The following is a 23,760-nucleotide window of genomic DNA, read 5'->3' on the forward strand; positions in this document are numbered from 1 at the left end:
TTTGTTTTTAATTACGATTACAGTTACGACGCATTTAATTACGATTAAAGCATAACTATTTTTATACTATTATTTACATAACCGACATGCTTCAAAAATACATTGAACTAGCCATTTCTGTTTTGTTCTATTTCCTTGGCGTTAGCGCTCGTACGTTCTGTACAGAAACTATAGCTTAGTTCAAAATAGATAGAGTTGGAAATACTTGAAGATATGCCAGCGTATATCTAAAGCAAAATGTAGAGTTGCAAGGGATGAAGGGAGTTAAGTAAGCAAGTAGTTGCGCATGCGCACTCGACAGAAAGCAGACGAAAACCCCGTTTCTTGCAGTAGGCCTGAATGCCCAAGGAACATAGCATACGACAAGAGGAAAGATAGAAAATGTGCATCTGAGTGACGCGCATGCGTAGGTTCCGCTTATCAAAGTAAGGCGAGAGAGCACATCTAGAAGATTGCAGTGGAAATAATTGTGAAAATTACAAGCAAACAATTTATATACAATGAAATACGTACTTTCTATTAATAGGGGATGCCGGGCATACCGGCGTTCCCTTACGCTACGCCGCTGAACAATACTTAGAATCACTCCATACTCCAGTTATACAAAATAACAGTAAAACCTAGAATTATGTTGAATTCACTAAATTTAATATATTAAATTACACCCCTAACACACCACTTCACTCATATATTGCACTACAAAACAATGGAAAAGATAGAAGTTGTTTCTTATTACGCTTTTCCCCCTTACTTTAGAAAGAAGAAAATAAATTTTAGGAACTGTCAATTTTTGTGCAATTAAAAAAGTAACTTGTGAAAGATTTCTTTTTTCTTTCGCGAAATGCTCTGAATTAGTTTCAAAGCGGATGACTAATATATCGAACCCTTGTAAGAAGTGAAAGTATGCTGAAATTGTTGTGCTCCAATAGGTTAATTTTGGGGATATTTTCTGTGGCAATTAAAACGCAATTCCCGTAGTTTTCTTCACTCCATGTGAAGACAACCAATACATACTCACGGAACGGCAAATATATGGCACCATTTTTTCTATGAACCAGTAAATACATACAAAAACTTTACTTTTCTAAATGAAACTGTATGCATTAATGGGTTACTTCAAAAAAATGCGGGGGCAACTGGCCCCCTTTGCCTCCCCTAATCGCCGCCCATGTTCACATACCATGAGTGTGGACCTCCGGTGCCTTGTGTGCAGAAGTTAATGTCACCTTTCCCGGACAAAACTCCAGTTTTACGATACTTTTCGCGACAAGGTAGATTTAAATTTCATCTTGCAGTCAATAGTGGTGCAAATAATGAAATCTACGTTCTGAAGTCGGAATCGGAAGCGTCATCATCTATATTTGGAATAGTAATTCAATGATAGAGACCCTCACTTCTGGTTCTGAGTAATGGCGTGCGGTACTATTTCCGATTGAGAAACATGTCATGAATATATCCTTCGCCATTGTCACACACAAGGCAATGTAAGCATGCGTTTAACATGGGAAACATTTTTCATGGGTTTTCTCAAGGTTCTCCCATTTTCTTCCTAATTATCGTTCCACGAATTACTTCATAATCATCCGTCTTTTTAAGCCTAAATGACATAATGCAAGGACCTTAAATACTTCATTTCATGTTTACACTTGCTTGGCTGATACTATGGTTGATTGATTTCCAGTAACATCTGAGAATCACGGAATAATTTTTCCATTCTAATCACAGTTAATATGCCTATTATTTAGTGAAGTAATATTGCAATAAATTGAGAACTAAACATTTATTATTTCGTTAAACATTATCTCTGCTACATAGCTGCTTAGGTCATTTTGAATTCTATTGGAAGTTCTTGCAAATGTAGTTGCGTTCAAGAAATGATTTTCAGTTTTCTAATGGTATCTTACAGCCAAATTCAGCAGTTCAATGTAATTGCTGTTGTTCATTAACTTGTTGATGTTGACTTGCTGTTCTCTGTATCTTCTATGTTCCAATCCCTGTTTTGCTAAATAAAATTTCTGACATTAATCAAACATTCTCTTTTTCTGTTCTTTACATTTTCATTACTTTTTATTAACAATCTCATAGGGATGTTGATAATCTACTTGACTGTCAATCCTTGTATGATCGAACGTCTTTATGCAGTACTTGGACGGAGAAGGTTCTGGGACTACTAGTGACAACTACAATTTACATCAAAAATGATCACTGAATGTTAAGACATTTCAAACGCCTTTTCGCAAACAAAATAAACATGACTATTATAGAAATTTGTCATTTGATGAACGCCCAGTTAACCGTTTCGTAGAATTATGGTGATTAGAATGAAGGTAGCATTAAAGCGTAAACAGAGTGGAATGCTGCAGTGACCGCTTGATGTTCGTAAAGCTAAGTGTGAAATCAGTCAAGTGTATATACCAACAACCGACAATGATGACAATGAATTAGAACTAATATATAACGAGGTTAGTGACATATTACATCAGGATGGAAGAGGTAAAATCAACGCCATACTAATGTGGGACTTCATCAGTGTAGGCGAACGTTGTTTACTGTTTATGTGGACGTTGTAATGAGCATCAGCAATGTGCGACGTTGGGTGAAGAAGTTTAAGAAACTGAAAAACAGTAATTGAAGATAAAACGAGAAACAGCCAGCCGACATGAGTCACAGATGCAAATCGAGAACGTGCTGATGAACTGATTCGAGGACACAGACGTGTTACAATTCAGGATGTTGTTTGATGTATTAAACGTCTTGTATGGCTCTGCCCAAGGAATAATTGCTGGCTTCGAATATCACAAAATCACAGATTCAATTACTCGGATGAAGTAAAAAAATAGCTTTAAAATCACTGGCAAAGAAGCAGATCTCTGAATTTTTCCAAAATAGTTTTGTGCCTAAGTTTGACACTGGCGGAAATGTGTTCAAAATCGTGGAGACTAAATTGAACAGTAGTTCTCTTTAGAGGACAGTTCAGACTATAATACCTTTTGCTGTTATATGTTTATTAACATATTTTTTATGCCACAGAAGGTATTATTTTTTGATCCACCCTCGTACGCTGAACAAATATATGAAAAAATTATGGAACTTCAATGGCGCGGAAGATACGATCTGATGTATCTGAAAGCACAAATAATAGGAGGGAGAAGTACAGGCACGTTTGGAATGGAAGATCAACAATTTAATAAAATCACTGACCATCAAAGAATGCTTAGAATGTAGAAAGAATACATAAAGAATCTTCCTGCATACGACCACAAGAACCGCCCAAAAGATATTGCGATTGAAGCAGAGGAAGAGATGAATGATAAAGACAAAGGATCCAGCATATTGAAAAGTGAAATAGTACAAACCATCAAAAACATGCGAAGGAAGAAGGTCACTGGAAGAGTTTGATATCAATGCTAATTTTCTTTTATTAAAACTATCGAATATAATCCCTTTTGTGTGTGTTTTTCATCTTCTTCGTTGAGAACCAGAACTTCGTAAGGCTGCGAAATGATTTTTTTTAAACGTCTTATATTCCAAAGTATTCTGACATCATAGTCAGTAGTGTTTAATCCTCTCTAAACAAATTACCAGCATTATGGATATTACCTATGATATGATGGTTACTTATTTCAAAATCGTTTCATGCGTCAGATAAACACCTTATGCATCTACCTATGTTTTAAATCTCTTTACAAACTGTAATTTTGTTAAATTGTTTCAGATAATGTACAAAATAAATAACATGAACTTCCATAGATTCATCATTGTCCTCCTCTCAGAAAACTATGAAGGAGTGTCATTTCTAGTGCGGCTAGGTATTCTCATAGGTATTCAGCAAACTCGCAGAGGTCTTTGCAAGTTTATTTATTTATTTATTTAGAGAGATGAATACTAGAAGTAAAGATACCCATTTACAGTATTCACATAAACGGATAAATATAATAATAATAATAGAATAAACAAACAAGTGATAATTTTAATGACTGGTTAATCATCGATTCTAACACTTAAAGAATTTACTACTTTTTAAAATTTAGTGAAGAACATTCTGAACATACCAATACTCGGATCAACCACACATGCTCCAAATAGGTAAGCTTTTCATCATATTTATTTTTAATGTTCTACAGTGAAATAAGCCAGCTTTTGAGCGTCTTCTAACGTTGGGAACTTTAAATTTCAGAACTTCAAGTAATTGCGATACTTAGATTTTGTCGTTTAAAATTTTATATAGAAGGCAGAATAACCAAACTTTTCTTTTGCTGTCGAGGGATACAATGTTCAGTTGTTTAATGAAACAGTGATATGTTTTAAATTTAGGATATATTCCTGTTTCCTTGAAAACTAAGAACCTTTCCAATTTTGATTGTGTCATTTCTATTTTGCGGCTACACTTTTTGCTTGCATGGTTTCAGATTTCGGCAGCGAATTCTAGTTTCGATTTAACGATTGCGTTATATATCGTTTTTAATCTGTCTTGTTCCTTGAAATCCTTCCAGTTCTTATAAAGTTACTAAAACTTTTTTAACTTGTTGGAAAATTTTAGTTTTGTGTCAAAAGTGATCCCTGGGTCTTTAAACTCTTCGGTCCTTTTAATATTGATGTTACCAATGCAATAGTTATATTTTGCAGGCGAGTTCTTTCGCGAGTATGACATTATAAAACATTTATTTACATTAAGGTTCAGATCATTCAGTTGACACCATTTGGAGACAGTGTTTATATCACTTTGTAGAAATACCGAGTCATTGACATTACTAATACATCTTCCGAATTTTAGGTCATCTGCATATAGTAGGCTGAATGAATTTTGCAGGCAATTCGGAATATCATTAATTAAATTAAAAAATAAAAGTGGGCCAAAGTTTGAGTCCTGAGGAACCCGTGAGAGCACTCAGTAATCGTCAGTTTGTATACCTCGGTACGATACCCTTTGGCGACGATCTTTAAGATATGAAGAAAAGAAATCGAGTGCCAAACCTCAGAGGTTTAAATATTTTACTTTGCTTAAATGAACCTGATCGAAATCTTTACTGATATCTGTATATATATATATAACATCAACCTGCTTTTTGTCCTCAAAAGACGTCGCTATAAAGTAAGTAAGAAAAGTTAGGTTTGTAACGGTGGATCTGCCAGGTAAAAAGCTATGTTGGTTAGGGGAGATTATGGGCAGTACGTGCGATAATAGTCGTTGATGGAATAAAAGATTTCTATAGTAATTAGAAATTTAACGAAAAATCTGAGAATAAATCGCGAGTTTTTAAAAAAGTAATATCATTGCTGAGGGACAAAATTACGTAAAATAATAATTTAAATAAATACGTACAACGTAATAACTATTATATATTTGTTAATGTTGCAAATATTAACTTTATTTTTAGGAAAGAGTGCGAAACCTTACAAACGACCTTATTCTCCATTTCAAAACACAAAAGGTTGGGGAGAATGGACTGTGGCCAGGATTGATGATGTAATTAATTGGGGTAGGAAGGTAAGTAGCTGTCATACCGATACTTCTAAAAGAACAGAAATTATCACTCAAAATAATGTATTGTATTGCATTGACCTTAAGTGGCCAGATAAATTTACGCTTAATAAGTTTCTGGTTTGGAAAAATGTCTACCATGGTAGAAGAGTAAGGAAAAGGCCATATGTTATCAAGAAAAATCGTGCTGTTAAACGTGAGTATGCTAAGATACATCTGAATAACAGTCAGGAATTTTGGGATAGTGTAATCTGGTTAGACGAGACAAAAATAAACTTATTTGGCTCAGATGGCATCACAAAAGTGTGGAGAAAATCGATCGCCACACTCGGGTCATTCAGATGCCTCTTAGCAAGCTCACGTCTAAGAGCATGATTTTTCTTACTAACGTATGGCCTTTTCCTTACTCTTCTACCATGGTAGCAGTTTTTCTACAGCACTCTACGGATTGTCTGATTGGACACTACTTTTCCACGCACACTTTCTACTACTGGACGAAGTTGTGTTATACCAATTTTAGGATTTCTTTTGATTTTGTTCACAATCATTCGTTCATCTCTTTCATTTAGTTTCTTTTCTGGCACCCCGCGCGGTAAATTTCTGGTTGAGCCATTGTATTTAAATTTGTTCACAATATACTGAATAGTTGAATGGAATGTGTTCACAATTTTTCCTGTTTCTAAGTGACCTTTTAAGACATGATTTACAATCACTTTCTTCATACCACTACTTAACTCCTTTCGACGCCCCATTTTCTTCAAAGCAGATTCACAGCGTAAACTACTGTACACTCTCGTCCTTCCTAATGCACCCTATGCCTCTAGAGGACAACTACGTAGCAACCTCAGAAAGACAAGAAAAAGTACCACCCTATTGAAAGCATAGTTGGTATACGAACAAGTATGTTGCACGAAAAAAAGTAACTTTTTGTTCTTTTCACTATTTTTATGGTTTGCATGTTACATTTGATTCGTGGTTTTCATATGTTGGTGCTTGAAGTGTTTCCTTACAACAAACTCAAACAAAGCTAAAACTTAAAGTTAACTTTTTGATGGTTACAGAGCAATTTCCCCAGTATATTAACACTGCACGAATAAGTCTTTTACATACTGTAATACTACGAAGATGGAGAAAAGTGCAGCTGAAAATATTTACTGATTTAATCCTTACATCACCTTGAAACATTTACTACTGTATAAATAAAAAAATAGATTATATGATGAATGGTGCCACAGTTGAAAATTTATATGTTTTACTGTACACAACACTTGGAAGATTTTCAAGTTGCGAATTGAAATTTCCTCCTCTATCCTGGTTTGGTTTCTTTCTGAAGTAACCAACAATAGTCCCCCATTATGGCAGGATCCAATCTACCTGCGTAGTGTTGTTCTATTTGTGAGATCTTTTGATGAAACAATTCGCTTTGTTCATCACTCACTGCTAGTAGGTTCTCGGGGAAGAAATTAAAGTGCGAGTGTAGAAAGTGAAGTTTGAAGGACATTCTACAGCCCAACACTTTATAGTTTTGTATCAGATCACACACCAGTTTTTCATAGTGTTCAGCTTTCTTGTTCCCTATAAAAAAAACTACAACAACACTCTTGAAAGATAACCATGTGGCCTTTTTAGCTGGGTTCAATGCCTATATAAAATGTGTATCCTTAATGAAAAATGAAATGAAATCTTTGAGTTTTACGTCCCAAGGTTATGCCGGTTAGGCTAAAGGAGACGGTGATGATGAGTAATGAATGAATTGGTGGAATGATGAAAGTGGGAGGAAACGGGAGAACCCCGAGAAAACACACGCACACGGCGTTTGCCCACCACAAAGTGCACTTGGCGCGGGCTGGGATCGAACCCTGGACCCCAAGCACCAGAGGTGAACGCTCTACCACTGAGCCACCGCAGCCCCATGTATCCTTAATGAGCCTTCCAGTGTTTCTTCCAGACCTGTTTTTGAGGAGCACTGCTCCCCCCCCCCGGGAGCAGACCAAAATAAAACATTGATAATATAATAATAAATAGTATAGTATCAGCAGTGCCCCCCTAGATTACTAAGTATGCCCCCCGGAATATTATTTCTGAAAGAACCACTGGAACCTTCTAATTTGTGGTCTCACAAATACCCCTTCTTTCAACTTGGTCTCTGATACTTGGGGAAACATTTGTCGCAAGTATTCGAAGCCATCGCTTTCCTTGTTCATCCCTTTAAGGAATGCCTTCATAAGGCCTAGTTTTATATGAAAATGTGAATTCGTGAAAAGTACATTCTGAGGGACAACTAGAGAAGCATGTTTTCCATTTACTTGTCCTGGAATGAATGCTTGTCTTTCTGCCCACTTCTTTGTTTGGTAACGCTAATCACCACCCTGTAAGCGAAGAATCAAAGCAATAACTTTTAAGTTTGCACAAATTTTCCACTTGTATTGCTTGTACTGAATTGCATTCAGTATTTCTGCGATACTTTCATGTTTTCTTAAGTCCAACAGCATGTGCTAATGGAATGGATGGATTTTGATTCCCATTATGTAAGAGAACGGCTTTAAGACTGTATTTAGTGTGAACAAACGTCATTCTTCAACTTTATATTTGAAACCCACTACCATCATTAGGCCGTCAATGTTCACACAAACACATGGAATCCTCCATCTGGAAATATGCAGACAATTGTTTGAGTCGATTTCTGTAGAAAGTCTCATTTGTGTTCTCATATAAGAATCTCCAACCTTGCAACCTCGAGGCTAGAAGTTCAGCTTCCTCTTTTATCAATTTTAAATCACGTACGAGATCGTTTAGTTCTGGATTCGCGTTTTTGATCCTATCAGCACACTAATCAGAGAAGATAATTCGAAAAAAAAATCACTCAAGCTGAAATGTTTCCTGTTCTATCAGTCACTACTCAAGATATAGGCCTAACAGTTTCAGACTAGTGTTCTGTTGCTTTATGATATGTCGTTAAAACTTGTTAAAGAAAGAATAGTTGCCATTACAAAATGCATATCTACTGCCTGCTAGTATCTTTGCGATTTACTGCTGGAAATTGTGCAGAAGTTGAACCTTGATATTAAGAAGTGTATTGGAAATTCTACTCATGGCGCAAGTAACATGCAAGGACAATATTCTGGTTTTTCAAAACACCTAAGCACGTGTGTCCTGATCAGTTACAGGTGTGGTGTTACGCTCACATACTCAATCTTGTCATATGTGATGCGACAAAAAGTTCCATTGATTCTGTATCATTGTTTGTTCTGCTGAATGACTGTGAGTACTTATACTTGAGTCTTACCTGCGAATGAACATTTGGAAGATCAAATGTCAACAAAGCATCTTACTGTTATTGCGGAAACAACATAGTGGGCCACCAAACACTCTGCTTTGCAGAAAGTGTGTGGTCACTTTTAGAGTCCAGAAAATTTTTTGTACACAGAGTTCATCATAACAATGAACAAAAATGTTTCTACAGAAAATATCAAACCAGAAGCTACGTGTAAAACGGGAGGATATATAGGTCTTCTCAAGTTCAAACGAATTCTCTATTTTGTTTTCAAGATGATTATTTCCAAACGAGTCACCGTTCTGTGAAAGAAAGAAAAATAAGTAAAATACGTGTGTAGAATACTTTAAGTGCTATGTATTCGCACACGGTACATAAATGTTTTGATACGTAAGTGGTAGGGGTAATTTTTGAGACCTCTATCTCATACTAATGTAAGCGAGCCCTAGCAACAACAGAACATTCTGTCCTAGAGTACGAACTTGTGTAGCAGCTAAACCGTGCTGAGCGAGAAAGGAAATTGCATGAGAGGCTAAGAGAAGTGATACGAACCGAAGCACTATACAGTTACATGAGCAAACTCGCTGAAGCAGTGTCGAACTTCTACAAAGAGTAATACTATGATATGCTTATTCGATGGCAAAATATACTACCACAAGGAATTGGCGGAGTATGCGCTAGGAGCTGGCAAATACTGTAAATAGTATATAGGTCTAGAAACTTTGAACGAATTTCAACTCGGAGTAATCCAGGTAACTAATGCACCAGTCCAGCGAGACTTTAAACTTGACAAACTCCTACAACTATACACTCAGGCAATGACAAGGTGTACAAACACTCAGCAAAAGTAAGATTCGGATGCTTTCCCAATACCCTAGAAACCCTGCCAGGGAATGGAGGGAAACCGGACTCACAAATGGGTAACTAACACATGCCATTGAGTCTAGTAGTGGCAACACAGGGAAGAACAGTGATCATGGCTTGAGTCCGGAATAAGGCACTAGGTTCTTCAGTGTGTATGTGGTACCTCAATACGTAAAAGAGTGGAAGTCCTGCATTGCTTGAACGATCATATCGGGGAAAGATTGACTTACTACTTGTAGAGCGGCCAAACGGCGACTGGAGAAAGATGAGCATCCCAGGAATCTGGGTAACAATTTCCGATACCAGTTGAAGAAAGGGATCTGCCCAGGAAAAGGGACTATTCTCAAACCCAAGTGGTAATCTGACGCTGCCATTAAATCCGGAATGAGATACATGGTATCTCGATATGTTCACGGCACCTTTACGCAGAAGGTGGTTGACATTGAATGATTGAGCTAGGCAGGGCTGGAGTGATCAAGCCCCCTTTGATTCGCCTGAAGCTCACGGACTAAGTTGGACTCTGTTGGAATTCGGTAGCGAATACATGCATTTGAGTAATGTGAGGTGACCTTATAACGCTCGGGCGCCATGCCTACAGAGCATGGAAAGACCTGACTCGCTAACAGGGCAGACTTCACTAGCAGAATTAACTGGTAGGTTTCGGACTTGGTCCGGTCGCGCAGTGGGCGTAGCCCACTCCCTAAACACTCGAGGAGGTTAATTTTCTCTAAGCGAACATCAAGGCTGAGTGACAATCCTTGAAGGTGCAGTTATAGCACGAGGATACAACAGTCCAATGATCGAGAAAACTCGGGCCGGATGGTTAACGGTACCGGCCCTTTAACAAAGGCCCATAGGCCACATTTGTTGTATGTGGCGAGCGAATACGTGATGGTAGAGCACCCCATCTCTAATGTTTGTGCGTATGTGTATTATTGTTTACTAGTTTTCATGTGAGCCATGATGTTTATTACTTTATTCTGTGAATGATATGAGAACACATAATGCTCTCAAAGCTGAATTCAAGACGCGTGTGACAACTCATTCGTATTTTGAATTCTTATGTACTGCTCACTGCAACATTCCTACATTTGCACAAAATAAAACTTGATAAACTGTTTTTTTCAGATACCAAACTGGACTATTTTGTTATCATTACTAGTTATTGAGCTTTCTTATTGGTAGATATTAGTCTGGCTCAGCGGTGTATGCAAGCTCTTGAGAAAGATATGGATTTATACGTAATATAAATCTATACATAAATCCTGAAAGTGCTTGAATCTCCTTGACCAAATTTTGCGAACACCACTGGTTCGGGTACACTGTAAAGACTGCACGCCTGTAACATTATTCGAGAGTTAAGTGACATTTTTATCTTTTCATGATATAAAGCAGTTGCACTCATCTCCCTCCAACAAGGTTGCCAGATCTTACCTTTTTCCCAAAAGTTCTACATTTTTCCAGAACGTTTTACGATACATGTTTTCTTGAAACGATTTCTTCCGTTTTTTTAAAATAAATCTAAGAAATGATAATCCTGAACACTTTTAAAATGCTTGTATAGGTTGTGCGAGAAAATAATTTTTAATTAAAAGAACTGATTTCTTATACGATGTTAACAGGGAAGACACCGATGTAAATTACCAGTAGTATTCAGAGAGCAAATGAAAAAAGTTGTAAATTATTCATTGCAGCTTTGGAAAATTCAAGATTGCTACTAAAACTCCAACTGAACAAAGCAGTACATATACATATACATATATATATATAAGGGTTGGGGTAAAAGTCATAGAACTATTTTTTTCTTGTAGATATGTGAGCGGATCACAAACTTCTATGTGTCGTGTGGAAGTTCTGCAGGCATAGTGTGTATGCAGAACAACAGATGGCTCTGTGATAGCTGGTAGTAGCACAGCGAGGGCTATGAAATCAGTCAGTTGATGAGTGTCGTGCGAGATGGAAGTAACCCGTATTGAGCAGCACGCTTACATCAAAATAGCCGTTCTCCGAGGGAGAAATGCGATGGAATGTCACACTGAATTAGTGGAAGCCCTTGGGAATAATTCCCTACCATATCGAACAGTAGGACGGTGTTAGGAAAGTTTCAGCAAGGACGTGTGTCAACCAGTGATGAGGAACGTTCGGGACGATCTGTCAGTATGCAGACCGACGTGCCGTCATCGAGCAGCTCCTGGATGAAGACAGACGATGGACGGTACTGGAGTTGGCGGAGGCAAGTGGCATCGAGAAACGCACCGTCCACAGGATATTGCGTAATGAGCTGCAACCACGCAAAATCACATTACGGTGGGTACCGCATGCACTGACGGAAGTTCAAAGGTGGATGCGCTATGCAATATGCTCCGACCACCTTGCACACTGGCAACAGGACGGCGATCAATTCTTGTCACGAATAATCGCCGTCGATTAATTTTGGGCCAGGGAATACGAACTAGAAATGAAACGTCAGTCCGCGGAGTGGCGACATGCTGGATCACCAAGGAAGCAGAAGTTCCGACAGAATCCTTCCCCAGTCAAATTGATGGTGATCGTCGCGTATGACGTCAGGGGTGTCATTGAAGAGCAGCTACTGCGACGTTGGGGATGGGAAGAATTGGAGCACCCACCGTACTCTCCTGACATTTCGCCCTGTGACTTTGATCTCATTCGAAAGATTAAGGAACCACTACGTGGTAGGTGGTTTGCAACACACGAGGACATTGTTAATGCTATGCGCGAACAGGTGACTCTATTCACACGTGGTGCGGCAAATGCTGAGGCGGATGGTATTCAGCGCCTCCCATATCGTTAGCAGCGTATGGTGCAAGTACCAGGGGATTACTTTGAGAGTCTTTAGGTCCAGGTTTGTCATGTCGACTGTATGCATACTGTGTTGTCATTCTTTTGCACCGTGAAGACCATATTGCCCTGTATACTACCGTAATAAATTAGTGTGTTACGATATTTCAGTGCTATTCATTGTCCACATATGTAGTTAACACCTTGTCCTGTCGTCTGTATATGTCACATTTTTCAACCGGACTGGTATCTTCAAGAAAAAAAATAGTTGCCATGACTTTTGCCCCAACCCTCGTATATATATACTGTTTTGGTCAGTTGGAATTTTATTAGCCAAAAAATGTTGTGTTTTTATCTCCTATCTAATCCATATCCCTACCTTATGTTTGAGAATAATTTGGTTTTAGCACGTCAAGTTTCATCTGTCAACACAGTCTCGCTCTATGTCAGGAACAAAAGCTATTGTAAACTAATAAAAGCAGAACTCCAAGCGGTTGTGAATTTCGATATTACCTGCAAAGACATTTTGAACGTATCAGAAAGGACGTGAAAGCATTAAATGATGCAAAGTCTTGATTATGGTAAAATTAAAAGGCAATAAAGACTTGTGTAAAATATATTTTATTCATTGGTAGTTTTGCGTTCCTTTCAACACCGAGGCTATATGAGACGACAAATTTTAGTTTAACTTTTGATTCAGACCGCATCAGCTTTCATCTGGAATTGAAATATTTTATTTTGGATTTAAATGTTGCAATGAGTTTTAATGAAACTGTCTCTTGTCTCCAATTAAAATGTTTCTGCATTACTATGTGAAACCATAAAGTCTTGTTCCATGTAAAATTACATATCACACATCTGAATATCACATATCTTCTTTCCCACTCAAAAATCGTAAAATATTTCCTTTCTCTCTCTCTAAAAGATCTGTCAACCTTTCCCCCCAGAGACGTCAATTGTAGTTTTATAGATTATGTGTATGAACGAAAATAAGAATATTTTAGTTTGGATAGCCTTCCCTTAGGTAATTATAATTATTATTTTGCTTTACAGAATTCACTTTGGCCGTTAACCTTCGGTTTAGCATGCTGTGCAATGGAAATGATGCAGTTCGCTGCTCCTCGCTATGATATGGATAGATTTGGCGTCGTATTTCGCGCCTCACCACGGCAGACAGACTTGATTATCGTAGCCGGAACAGTTACAAACAAAATGGCACCTGCTGTTAGGAAAATTTATGACCAGGTAGTTATTTAAGACAAATATTGATACTTTATATAGTAAAATTAATAAAGTTTAAACGTAAAGAGGTTAACATTTTTTAAAATAAATAATGTCTACGTCCGTACTGTAACACTTGATCAGAGAGCAAATAAAAAAAATATTGAAATAAAATGAAATCTTTCAGTTTAACGTTCCGCGATTATGCTCTTTAGACTAAGGGAGGTCGATAATTAGGGTAAGTGAATGATGATGGAAGAATTGCTGGTATAAGATTGTGCCACGGATACGATGTTTTTCACCACAAATTACTTTTCCGAGGATCGAATCAGGGATCCTACGCACTAGAGATAAGAACTCTACCACTGAGCCACCGTATCCCCAGCAAATAATAAAATAGAACATCAACTTAAAGATAAAACTGAACAAATAAACTGTAATACGAGGCACGTCCAGAAAGTAAGTTCCGCTGGGTAATAAAATTAAATTGTGTACAGATACAGAAAAATTATTTATTGCACAAAATTCTACAACTCTTAAACTACTTTTCCACATAACTGCCGAAATTTTGCAGGCATTTGTCATAGCGTGGCACAAGGTTTTGTATACCTTCTTCATAGAAGTTTGCCGCCTGTGTCTTCAACCAGTTGGAAACCGTTTCTTTCAGCTCGTCGTCATTGTTGAAGTGTTGACCACCAAGGAAAGACTTGAGATGCAAGAACAGATGAAAGTCGCTAGGAGCGAGGTCAGGGCTGTACGGAGGATGGTCAAACACGTCCCAGCCAAATTCCTATAGGAGGTTTTTCGTCACATTTGCAGTGTGTGGTCGTGCGTTATCGTGAAGAAAAACAACACCTTTTGACAGCAATCCTCGGCGCTTATTCTGTATTGCGCGTCGCAATTTCCTAAGTGTCTCGCAATAAGCATCTGCTGTGATTGCTTGACCACGCGGTAAGAAATCAATGAGTAAGATGCCTTTCCAGTCCCAGAACACTGTGCACATCATTTTTCGAGGTGTCAAGATTTGCTTCGGCTTAACCTTTGCTAGGGATGAAGTGTGCCTCCATTCCATTGATTGCCGCTTACTTTCAGGGGTGTCGTAAGAAACCCAAGTTTCATCTCCTGTGACTATCTGTGTCAGAAATTCTTCGCCGCCTTCATCATAACGGGTCAAAAAGTGAAGTGCACTACCCATCCGTTTTGTTTTGTGTTGCTCAGTAAGAATCTTTGGTACCCAACGTGAGCAAAGTTTACGAAATTTCAATTGTTTGGTAACAATTTCATGAATTAGTGATCGTGAGATTTGGGGAAATTCCATACCGAGAGCACTAATTGTAAACCTGCGGTTTTCCTGGATCTTGTCATCAATTGCGTGAACCAGTTCTTCTGTAACCAAAGATGGACGCCCACTTCGTTCTTCATCGTGCACGTCACTACGTCCTTCACTGAATTGTCGGACCCATCTTCTCACTATTGAATCACTCATCGCATTTTGTCCGTAAACATTGCAAATTTGCCGATAAATTTCACTTGGTTTCATTTTCCTCGCATTCAGAAAACGAATCACCGCTCTGATTTCATAAGCGGCGGGATTTTCAATCAACACCGACATTGTAAACAAGCACAACAAAGTGTACATGACTGACAGCGATCTCCAAATGGCGCACGTTTCTTCTCCTTGATACAGAGCATCTACCGCGCATGTGCGGAATTGTGATCGCAGCGCTGCAGCGGAGATAAATTGAAACGGAACTTACTTTCTGGACGTGCTATGTATTAATTAACTTAATTGTTTCTAATCTAAACAAAATAGTTTTTTTTTTCTTTCAAGGTATTCAATTTGTTTCAACTGGTAGTAATGCTTCCATACTTTGGCTAACTTTCTATTAATTAATAACATGAAGCGTATTTATAAATCGAAGTTAGGCATTACTTATTAGAGGAAGCTTCTCGCAGGATTGCAATTCAAAACATGATCTTCACTTGTGCGAAATCACTGCCTATAGTAATATATACTGTATATTCTTGTGATTATAAACTATAATTAACACGCATTAAAAGTAGGAAGTGCATAAACTACTCTCGTTTTACATGTTACAAGTAAAGGAAGTTTTGGAATTACCACCATTCTATATTGAAATTTAGTCATGTACATACTGTTTATGTAGTTGTTCCTACATAATGCAATTACGCTTTGGTATGAAAATGGACTTAGGGCCTATATAGTGGTCCAGAGTGGGTTACAACTCCGAATCATAATTATTTTTCTTTATTACAACTTAGTTTGCTTTATCTTGTAATGGTGTTACAGAAGAAAAATATTATCTCGTGAGAAACATAAAAAGTGTGCCTAAACGATTTGTGACAAATTGAAATATTTCATTTTATCAGATGCAAAGAACCCCGTATATCGTTAAAAATATACAATATGGGGCATAAAAAAAAGGTAGAAACATGAAATAATGTGAATAATTTATTATTTTCTGAAATTCTTAAGAGCTTTCTGCGGGCTTAACGTTAAATTCTTACATTAATGTTAATTTTTAATTGTTTCCTCCGTATGTTAATTCTAATGTTTTAATAATTTCGATCTTCTATACGTAATTTTCTTAGGTGGGATTTTATTGATCCATAACTGTCATCATTCCATGATTTCTTTATTTAGTTCTCCGACTTCCTTCCTTGTTAGTATATATTCTTTATTTTAATTATTGGTATATAATTCATGTTGGCGGTCTTTTGCTTTCTGTCTTTTTGTCATTTTCTCCCACTCTTCTTGCCATTTTCTTTGAATAATTCTGTCTAGTTCTTTATCATTTTTGGCACTGCTCCAAGAATTTCAACAATTCTTGTCAATTCCTTATTCGCAAACCAGGATTTTTTGCTATTTATTAACTGCAAGCGTGTTGGCTCTTCTTATGCAAGTACTTGTAGAGACTCAGTTACTATTGTTTTTATAACGCCTAATGTTCTGATTCAAACACTTCTATGCACTCTATTTACCATTCGTTTGAGTTTGATGTTTGTACCAGACACCTAGACAGTACATCTAAAATTGGCATTATCATTGACTTGATATAAAAATTGAACTATTTTCTTAGGTATTTGATAGTCTCTCCTCGCAATTTTTAGTAGTTTATGAGCCACTTTTTTAGTTTTATTTGTCATTTCCTCAATGTGCTTTCCGTAATGTAACTTTTTCGTCAATCCATACTTTCATATACTTAAATTCTTTCACTCTTTTAATTTGCTTACTTGATACCTTTAGAATTGGATTTCTTTGTAGTTGTAGTCCAAATATTGTGAGTTTTGTTTTTGTTCCTTAGAGTACAAGGTTGTTTATCTTACACCAGTCCAGCAATCTTTTTAATATTTTATCTCCCTTATGTTTTATCTTGTATCTGGAGGATGCAGAAAAGACTTCTGCTATATCATCTCCATATCCCACAACTCCTTCTGTTTCGTTCATTCGTTCTAGTAATTTAAGGAATGAGTCAATATCTACATCGTTGACCTACATATTAAACCTTGTGGGCATCCTTCCTTACTAACAAGTAAAGGTTATCTCCCAAGACTCGGGGATCCGGAAACTGTGCATATATTTAGATAGAGGAGGGCCACGAAGGAATACCGGTGAAATATGCCGGGTCGACAGCAAAGCATAAATCCAATATGGCCGCCCGAAGGTCATGCCAATCAACTTTTGCAAGCAACATCTCATCCACTTCCCATGGGCAGATTGACTTAATGTTTTTCAGATTGACATATGTATGAACACTACACATCTATTGGTTTGAAATTTCGCGCACATTGACGTATTGAAGGCCGATCAAAATATCAATGTGTTAACGACTCATGTCTGGAAAACGAATTGTATTACGGAAGTGCAGTATCACTAGACGAGCACGAAGAGCATTAAACGGTTCAAAATATCGCCATCTGAAAACCAATATGGCCGAACAAAATCCTGAACCAAACAGATCGTACTACAAAAACGAAATTTGGTGTAAAGGTCAATTACCACTAGTAAATGAGGAAAATAATACAAATGGATCACAATTTCTACATCGTGTATCCAATATAGCCGCAAAATACGCATATAAAATATACACTGTAAACAGTTCAGGTGGTTTCGCATGAAAATCACCTACAATTCACTGGAACAGAATTTGCAGGTGAAGTGCCAGTAACTTTAAAAAATTTTCAGTGCCTGTGTTATCTGTTTGAAGTGTTACACGCACTGTTCATTTGGGAAGGTCTAGAACGCACTAGCCACAAACGTCCTAAAATACGCGTCTTAAAGTTTGCAAACCATATCATATATAACAAAAATCGCCCTTGCCAACACTGGCACCGTGGCTACACAGATAACATCGTGGTTTACGATCCAAGGGTCCTATGTTCGAATCCGGCGCAATTCAAAAGCATATTTTTCGTTACTCACATCATTATTAATTATTCTATACAGTGTTACAGCAAATTAAATATGTATTGATCCATTTATCATTTATGGAATGTTTTTTGTTGAAAGTCATGCAATTATGCCGCTGAAATTTCGGCATGTGTTTCGGTGAAATTGTGGCGTCAGAGTGCCATATATTTCACCAAAATTTGACGGTATAACTTGTAGCGTATATAAAAATAAGTGATAAATGCGGTGAGGTTGAGTATGACCTTCGGGTGGCCATATTGGATTTATCCTTTGCTATCGGCCCGGCATATTTCACCAGTATTAATTCGTGATCCTCCTCTATCTAAATATATGCGCAGTTTCCGGATCCCCGATTCTTGGAAGAGAACCTTTACTTGTAAGAGTTGTTATTTCTTTGCGTGGAGATTTAAATGTTACTTTGTGACTTTTTTTTTTCTGTATTCCAGCATGTGTTCATATTGAAAGCTACGTGTTCTTAAGGTTTTAAGTTGTTGGAACAGTGACAGCCACCATAGATTGTCAAAAGTCCCATTTATAGTTATATATATAATATCATTTCGAGTTTTTTCTGTTTTCCAGTTTTTTATTAACTGCAGTAGCGGGTTCTGGATTTTCTTCGTTTCCTAATTCCATGTTGTAAATTATCTTCTATTTTTCGGTATTTGTTCATTCTATGAATTATTACCCTTTCGAAGACTTTTCCAATTATATTTAGAAGACATATCGGTTTATATGCTTTTGAATCCTCGTTTTTCTATTCATTATTCTTCTAAATTTCTACCAAGTTGACATGTTTCCAGTTTCTTGGTATATGTCCCTATCTTAAACACAGATTGTACTGCCTTGACAAATATTATAATATGACTGAAGCTAATTGGTAAAGAGTAAATGATATTTTATTAATCTTGGTATTAATATTTTGTAAATTTTCATTTTTTTAAATGGAAATAAAAACTCAATTCCCAATCTGGTGCTGTTAGGTCGTTCACATGTGTAGAGCAATTAAGGAAGTCTCGTAACAACTCAAAACTATGTGTGGATAAAAACATTCTCTTTAATAGGAAATATAACTTATGTTATACAGCAATGTGTCAAGTCAATAACAAACACTTCCTACTTTGAGTCATGAGGAAATTCTTGAAAATGTAATTGTAAGCAGAAGAAATGACGCTACCAAAAACCTAAGAAGAAAAGGTAGGTAAAAAAAAAAAAAAAAAAAAAAAAACAGAATAGTGAACTCGAGAGAGTTTTGAAGTGACCATCACAGAGAAAGCCTCGATCTCTTAATTTCTTCTCTGATCAAAATCTTGGTGAGTACATGCTGGTTACAAATTGATAACACACTTCTTTTATTCGACTTTATTACTAATTTCATTCACATCAAGATCTAACTTCTAATTTAATATGACAGTTAATATTGATTTTGTCATAAGGCCACAGCACCAGTTTTGGGTAATTATCTGATCTGATATCTCTAGTTTTATTTATGAAATCAAAACTATCCATCTTAAATTAATCGCTCTACCTAAAATTAAATGGTTAAGTTTCGTTATGAGAATGCATTCTAAATTGCCCCCATGGTAACATGATTATTATTACATGAGCTATGTGTGGATATAAATTGTGTATATCGACGTTGACGTCGATCCAAAATGAAATGGAATGAAATATTTGAGTTTTACGTCCCACGGTTACGCCGGTTAGGCTAAAGGAGACGGTGATGATGAGTAATGAATGAAATGGTGGAATGAAGAAAGGGGAGAAAACGGGAGAACCCCGAGAAAACCCACGCACCGGTGTTTGTCCACCGCAAAGTTCACTTTGCGGGGCTAGGATCGGACCCGGGACCCCAAGCACCAGAGGTGAACGCTCTACCACTGAGCCACCGCGGCCCCGGATTTCGATCCAATAAGTTGGCATACGTTATGGTGGAGTAAGCGCCGGATTTGTGGCTAACGCCCTTCTTAGAAACATGTTATGATAGTGAGTAAAAAAGAAAATTAATGGCTAACGCCTTTGTATATAAATGGTAGTACAGTTTTCTGTTTAAATATACAGTAGATATTGGTCCCAAACCACACATATATGAGTAAGGAGTCAAATCATGTAGAGAATAGATGGTAAAATTACATCGGATATCAGATTTATTATCCATTATGGTGCTGATATATGATATATGTTTGAATATATGCATACCATTTCCTATAAAAAAAAATCTGTAGTAACTTCCAACAAGAAAATATTGCATATACATATAGATGTGTTTTGCGTTTATGATTGAGTTGCTTTTCACATGTCAGGCATTCTTAGGAGATCTTATCGCAGTGCATTGTAACAGGAAATGCTTATGTAGATAGTAAGCGTGTGCTAAGGTAATCTTGAAACACGAAGTTAGTTCAGTACAGTAATCACGTTCAAGAATTAAATATTTATTGTTATAAAACTTAAGTTAAGATCAGACATGGCGACCCCTCCATCTCCCTCCCAAGCAGGGCCGGCGCGAGGGGGGTCGAGCCGTGCCACCGCCCAGGGCGGCACGTGTAGTGGGCTGCAAAATTTGGAAAAGAAAAGAATAGTATCAAAATATAATGGTTCGTAATAGGTCCACATGGAAAAATAAATTGTGTTCACCTGAGAATGTAATTAAACTTAATTCACTCACATTCAGGAAAATACTCACTCAGGAAATTCAGAACATTCCGCCTCATTTTCAATGATCAAACTACTAGCCACAGGTACCTCGTTCAAGATTTCCCTTGCAGCGGTGTAGATAAGATTTTCAACTAGGGCGGATAAGATTATCAAGTGTCTTTGATAATTTTTTTCTATTCAGGAATATTCTAACGCTCCACTCGAAGTATGCAAAAGGTACAATCCCACTTGAGACAAGCGGTTCTAGCCTACAACACCTAGAAACATTTAGGTTCTAGCAGCGAGTTTTTAACCAATTTACAAATTCTTCATATCTTATCAACAATTATATTTTAGAGAACACGTTATATATAATTGTTTTTATATTTAAGCAATATAAATTTGACAGCGTCATGGCCGAACACATTAAAAGAATCATGGGAGGACAAAATAAATACCACAATTACTACGGAAAAGATGTTCAAAATTAAATTATTTCAATTCTTAGTGAGTTAATTGAAAGTAAAATACTGTCTTTGTTGAGAGCTGCAACATATTATAGTATAATATTAAACTATACACCAGATATTTCTGGTACAGAACAAATGACAACAATCGTTTTGTACAAATTATATGCATACAGTAATGAAGAATGCCTTGTAAAAATTTGCGAACACTTTCTTGGTTTCGTACCAGTAACAGACACCACTGGGCTAGAACTGACAGAAGTAATAATTAAACAGCTAAAGGAAATGAACTTCCTATCCAAGACAAGAAGGGCCAAAGACATGACAATGGTTCCAATATCAAAAGCAAACATTCAGGTATTCAGAAGAGAATATTATAAATAAATTCCCAAGCCTTTTATGTCCTTTACTAAACTTCGTCGTTAACGATGCAACCAGAACACCTCAGTCCACCGTTTCATTTTTTGTATTGTAAAAAAAGTTTATGACTTCTTTTCTACGTCAGTTGAACGTTGGACCATACTAAAGGAACATATTAGCAGCCTCACTTTAAAACTATTCAGCACCACACGATGGGAGACCCGAATTGATGCTCTAACTCCAATTAGATGTCAAATAGGAGAGGTTTATGATGCCTTACTTCAAATAAGTAACGACAATAGAACAGATAGAATGGTCGCCTGTGATTCTCTGTGTATAGCAAACCAGCTGCGTGGTTTTACTTTGCTCACTCGTTATCTGGTATGACTTTTCACTCCACATAAACATAGTAAGCAAAAGTCTTCACAGCATTGATTCTCATGTTTCGTATACAGTCGGATTTCTTCAAAATATATCTAAATACTTTGAGAGGAGCAGAAATTATGCAAAGTTCTCATAATTTCTGCTCCTCTCAAAGTATTTAGATATATACAATGTGGAACATCCGTGGAACAACAAATACTTAGTTGATGCGATGGAGTTGGCATCAGCATTATATATGGATGTTCCACGGATAGGTAATACAGTGAAAGCTCGAATCAAAAGAAGACACAGCTTCAGTACGAGGCAAAGGATGAAGCTATTGAAGATCCACAAATAAGATACAAGATCGATTTTTAATACAAACTTCTAGACGTGATTGTGTTAGCTTTAAAAGAAAGGTTTGGGCAACTTAAACATCACAGCGAGTACTTCGATTTTATTTACGATATAAGTAATCTTAAAGATATGCCACCTGAACTTTTGTCTGAAAAGTGTCTGCATTTTAATACGCGAAGAATCGAAAAGATATTAACCCCAGTGATTTTAAAGACGAACTGAAACTAATATCGGCTATAATTAAGCCTAAAAGTTCAACAAAAGAGACAAAAATTAATTAAGGAATATTACTTTGCTTCCAATGTCAGTGTTGCACTTATGATTTTGTATACCTTACCAGTAACAGTGGCAAGTAGAGAAAAAAGTTTTTCGAAACTACTCTAAGTTTATTAAAAACTGTCTACGTTCTTCCATATCTGAAACACGCGTAGGTGATCTAGTGATGATATCAATGGAACACGAATTGGCTGAAACATTGGACTACGCGAATGTGATAAAGGAATTTGCTCATATCAAAGCAAGAAAAGTTTTTTTTTTCAATTAAAGTATGTAAAAATTTGTGTATTGTGTTTTAGTGTGCTATAAGGCTTAGGCTAATCACTTACTTTTGCCGTAATATCTGATTCACTATATTATCTTCATGCTCCACATTATTGGAAACATCTTTTGATATAAACTAAGCTTAAAAATTAAAATTCTTAGTTGGACTAAGCATATAAATTTTTAAATTTTCTGTATGCCCTGCTGTATATCACGTACAGCGAAATCGATCATACTGAATATTGTGTCATGTATGGAGTCGTTCAAATATTAAAGCATTCGAGAGAGGTAGTTCAATTTTTTGTTTATTTTTCCTTTTCATACATGTTTTTAAATATGGTATCTTAATTTTTCTTAATACCTGAACGTCCTCTGTCAAAATAAGGTTTGCGGATTAAAGAGGCGGCATTTGAAAGTACCGCCCAGGGCGGCAAAACTGCTAGCGCCGGCCCTGCTCCCAAGCAAATAATAGACGTGGTGAAAATGTTAACCAAACGAATGTCTCTCAATCTAGTTCTCAGTCAGGAGCCCACCCAAAATTCAAGACCTATTGTAAATGTATATAGCAATGTCTTTCCTTTTCCCAAATATGACCCAAAAGAAATGACTATTCAGCAGTTCTTTTCTGCGTTTGATGATACTATAAAGTTAAATAAATTATCCCCGGAGGAGGCTAAAGATCTAATAATGCTGTTCACAGGGGCGGATCCGGGGGAGCGATCGGGGCGATTGCCCCCCCAAAAAGAGGAGACTTTCTTATTTTATATATATATATAAATAAAGCCCATCCCAAAGTTTTTTGCCCTTAAAAGTAGCAGTATGACAACCCACCGCCCCCCCAGAAGTCGGTCCTGGATCCGCCCCTGGCTGTTCAGGAAAAGAAAAATAAAGATTACGTGTTTTTATAAATAGAAAGCAGTTACATGCTAAGTCATATGAGACATTTAAGGAAGAAGTGAAAAAGTGTTTC

General features: G+C 36.9%; 1 protein-coding gene across 2 annotated transcripts in view; it reads left to right on the forward strand.

Annotated features, from left to right (window-relative positions):
• The window catches only part of LOC145678472 (NADH-quinone oxidoreductase subunit B-like), a 96,370-nt gene that overhangs the window by 51,523 nt on the left and 21,087 nt on the right, over window positions 1-23,760 (forward strand). For both annotated transcript variants that reach the window (XR_014130399.1, XM_081748649.1), the window contains exons 3-4: window positions 5,379-5,488; window positions 13,473-13,664. Coding sequence is in view for 1 of the 2 variants with exons in the window: in XM_081748649.1 (XP_081604775.1) it covers window positions 5,379-5,488; window positions 13,473-13,664 (302 nt within the window). In the remaining variant the exon portion in view is untranslated. The remainder of the gene's footprint in view (window positions 1-5,378; window positions 5,489-13,472; window positions 13,665-23,760) is intronic.

Source organism: Thermobia domestica, chromosome 2, assembly GCF_964235325.1.
Source record: "Thermobia domestica chromosome 2, izTheDome1.hap1.1, whole genome shotgun sequence".
Taxonomy (NCBI): domain Eukaryota; kingdom Metazoa; phylum Arthropoda; class Insecta; order Zygentoma; family Lepismatidae; genus Thermobia; species Thermobia domestica.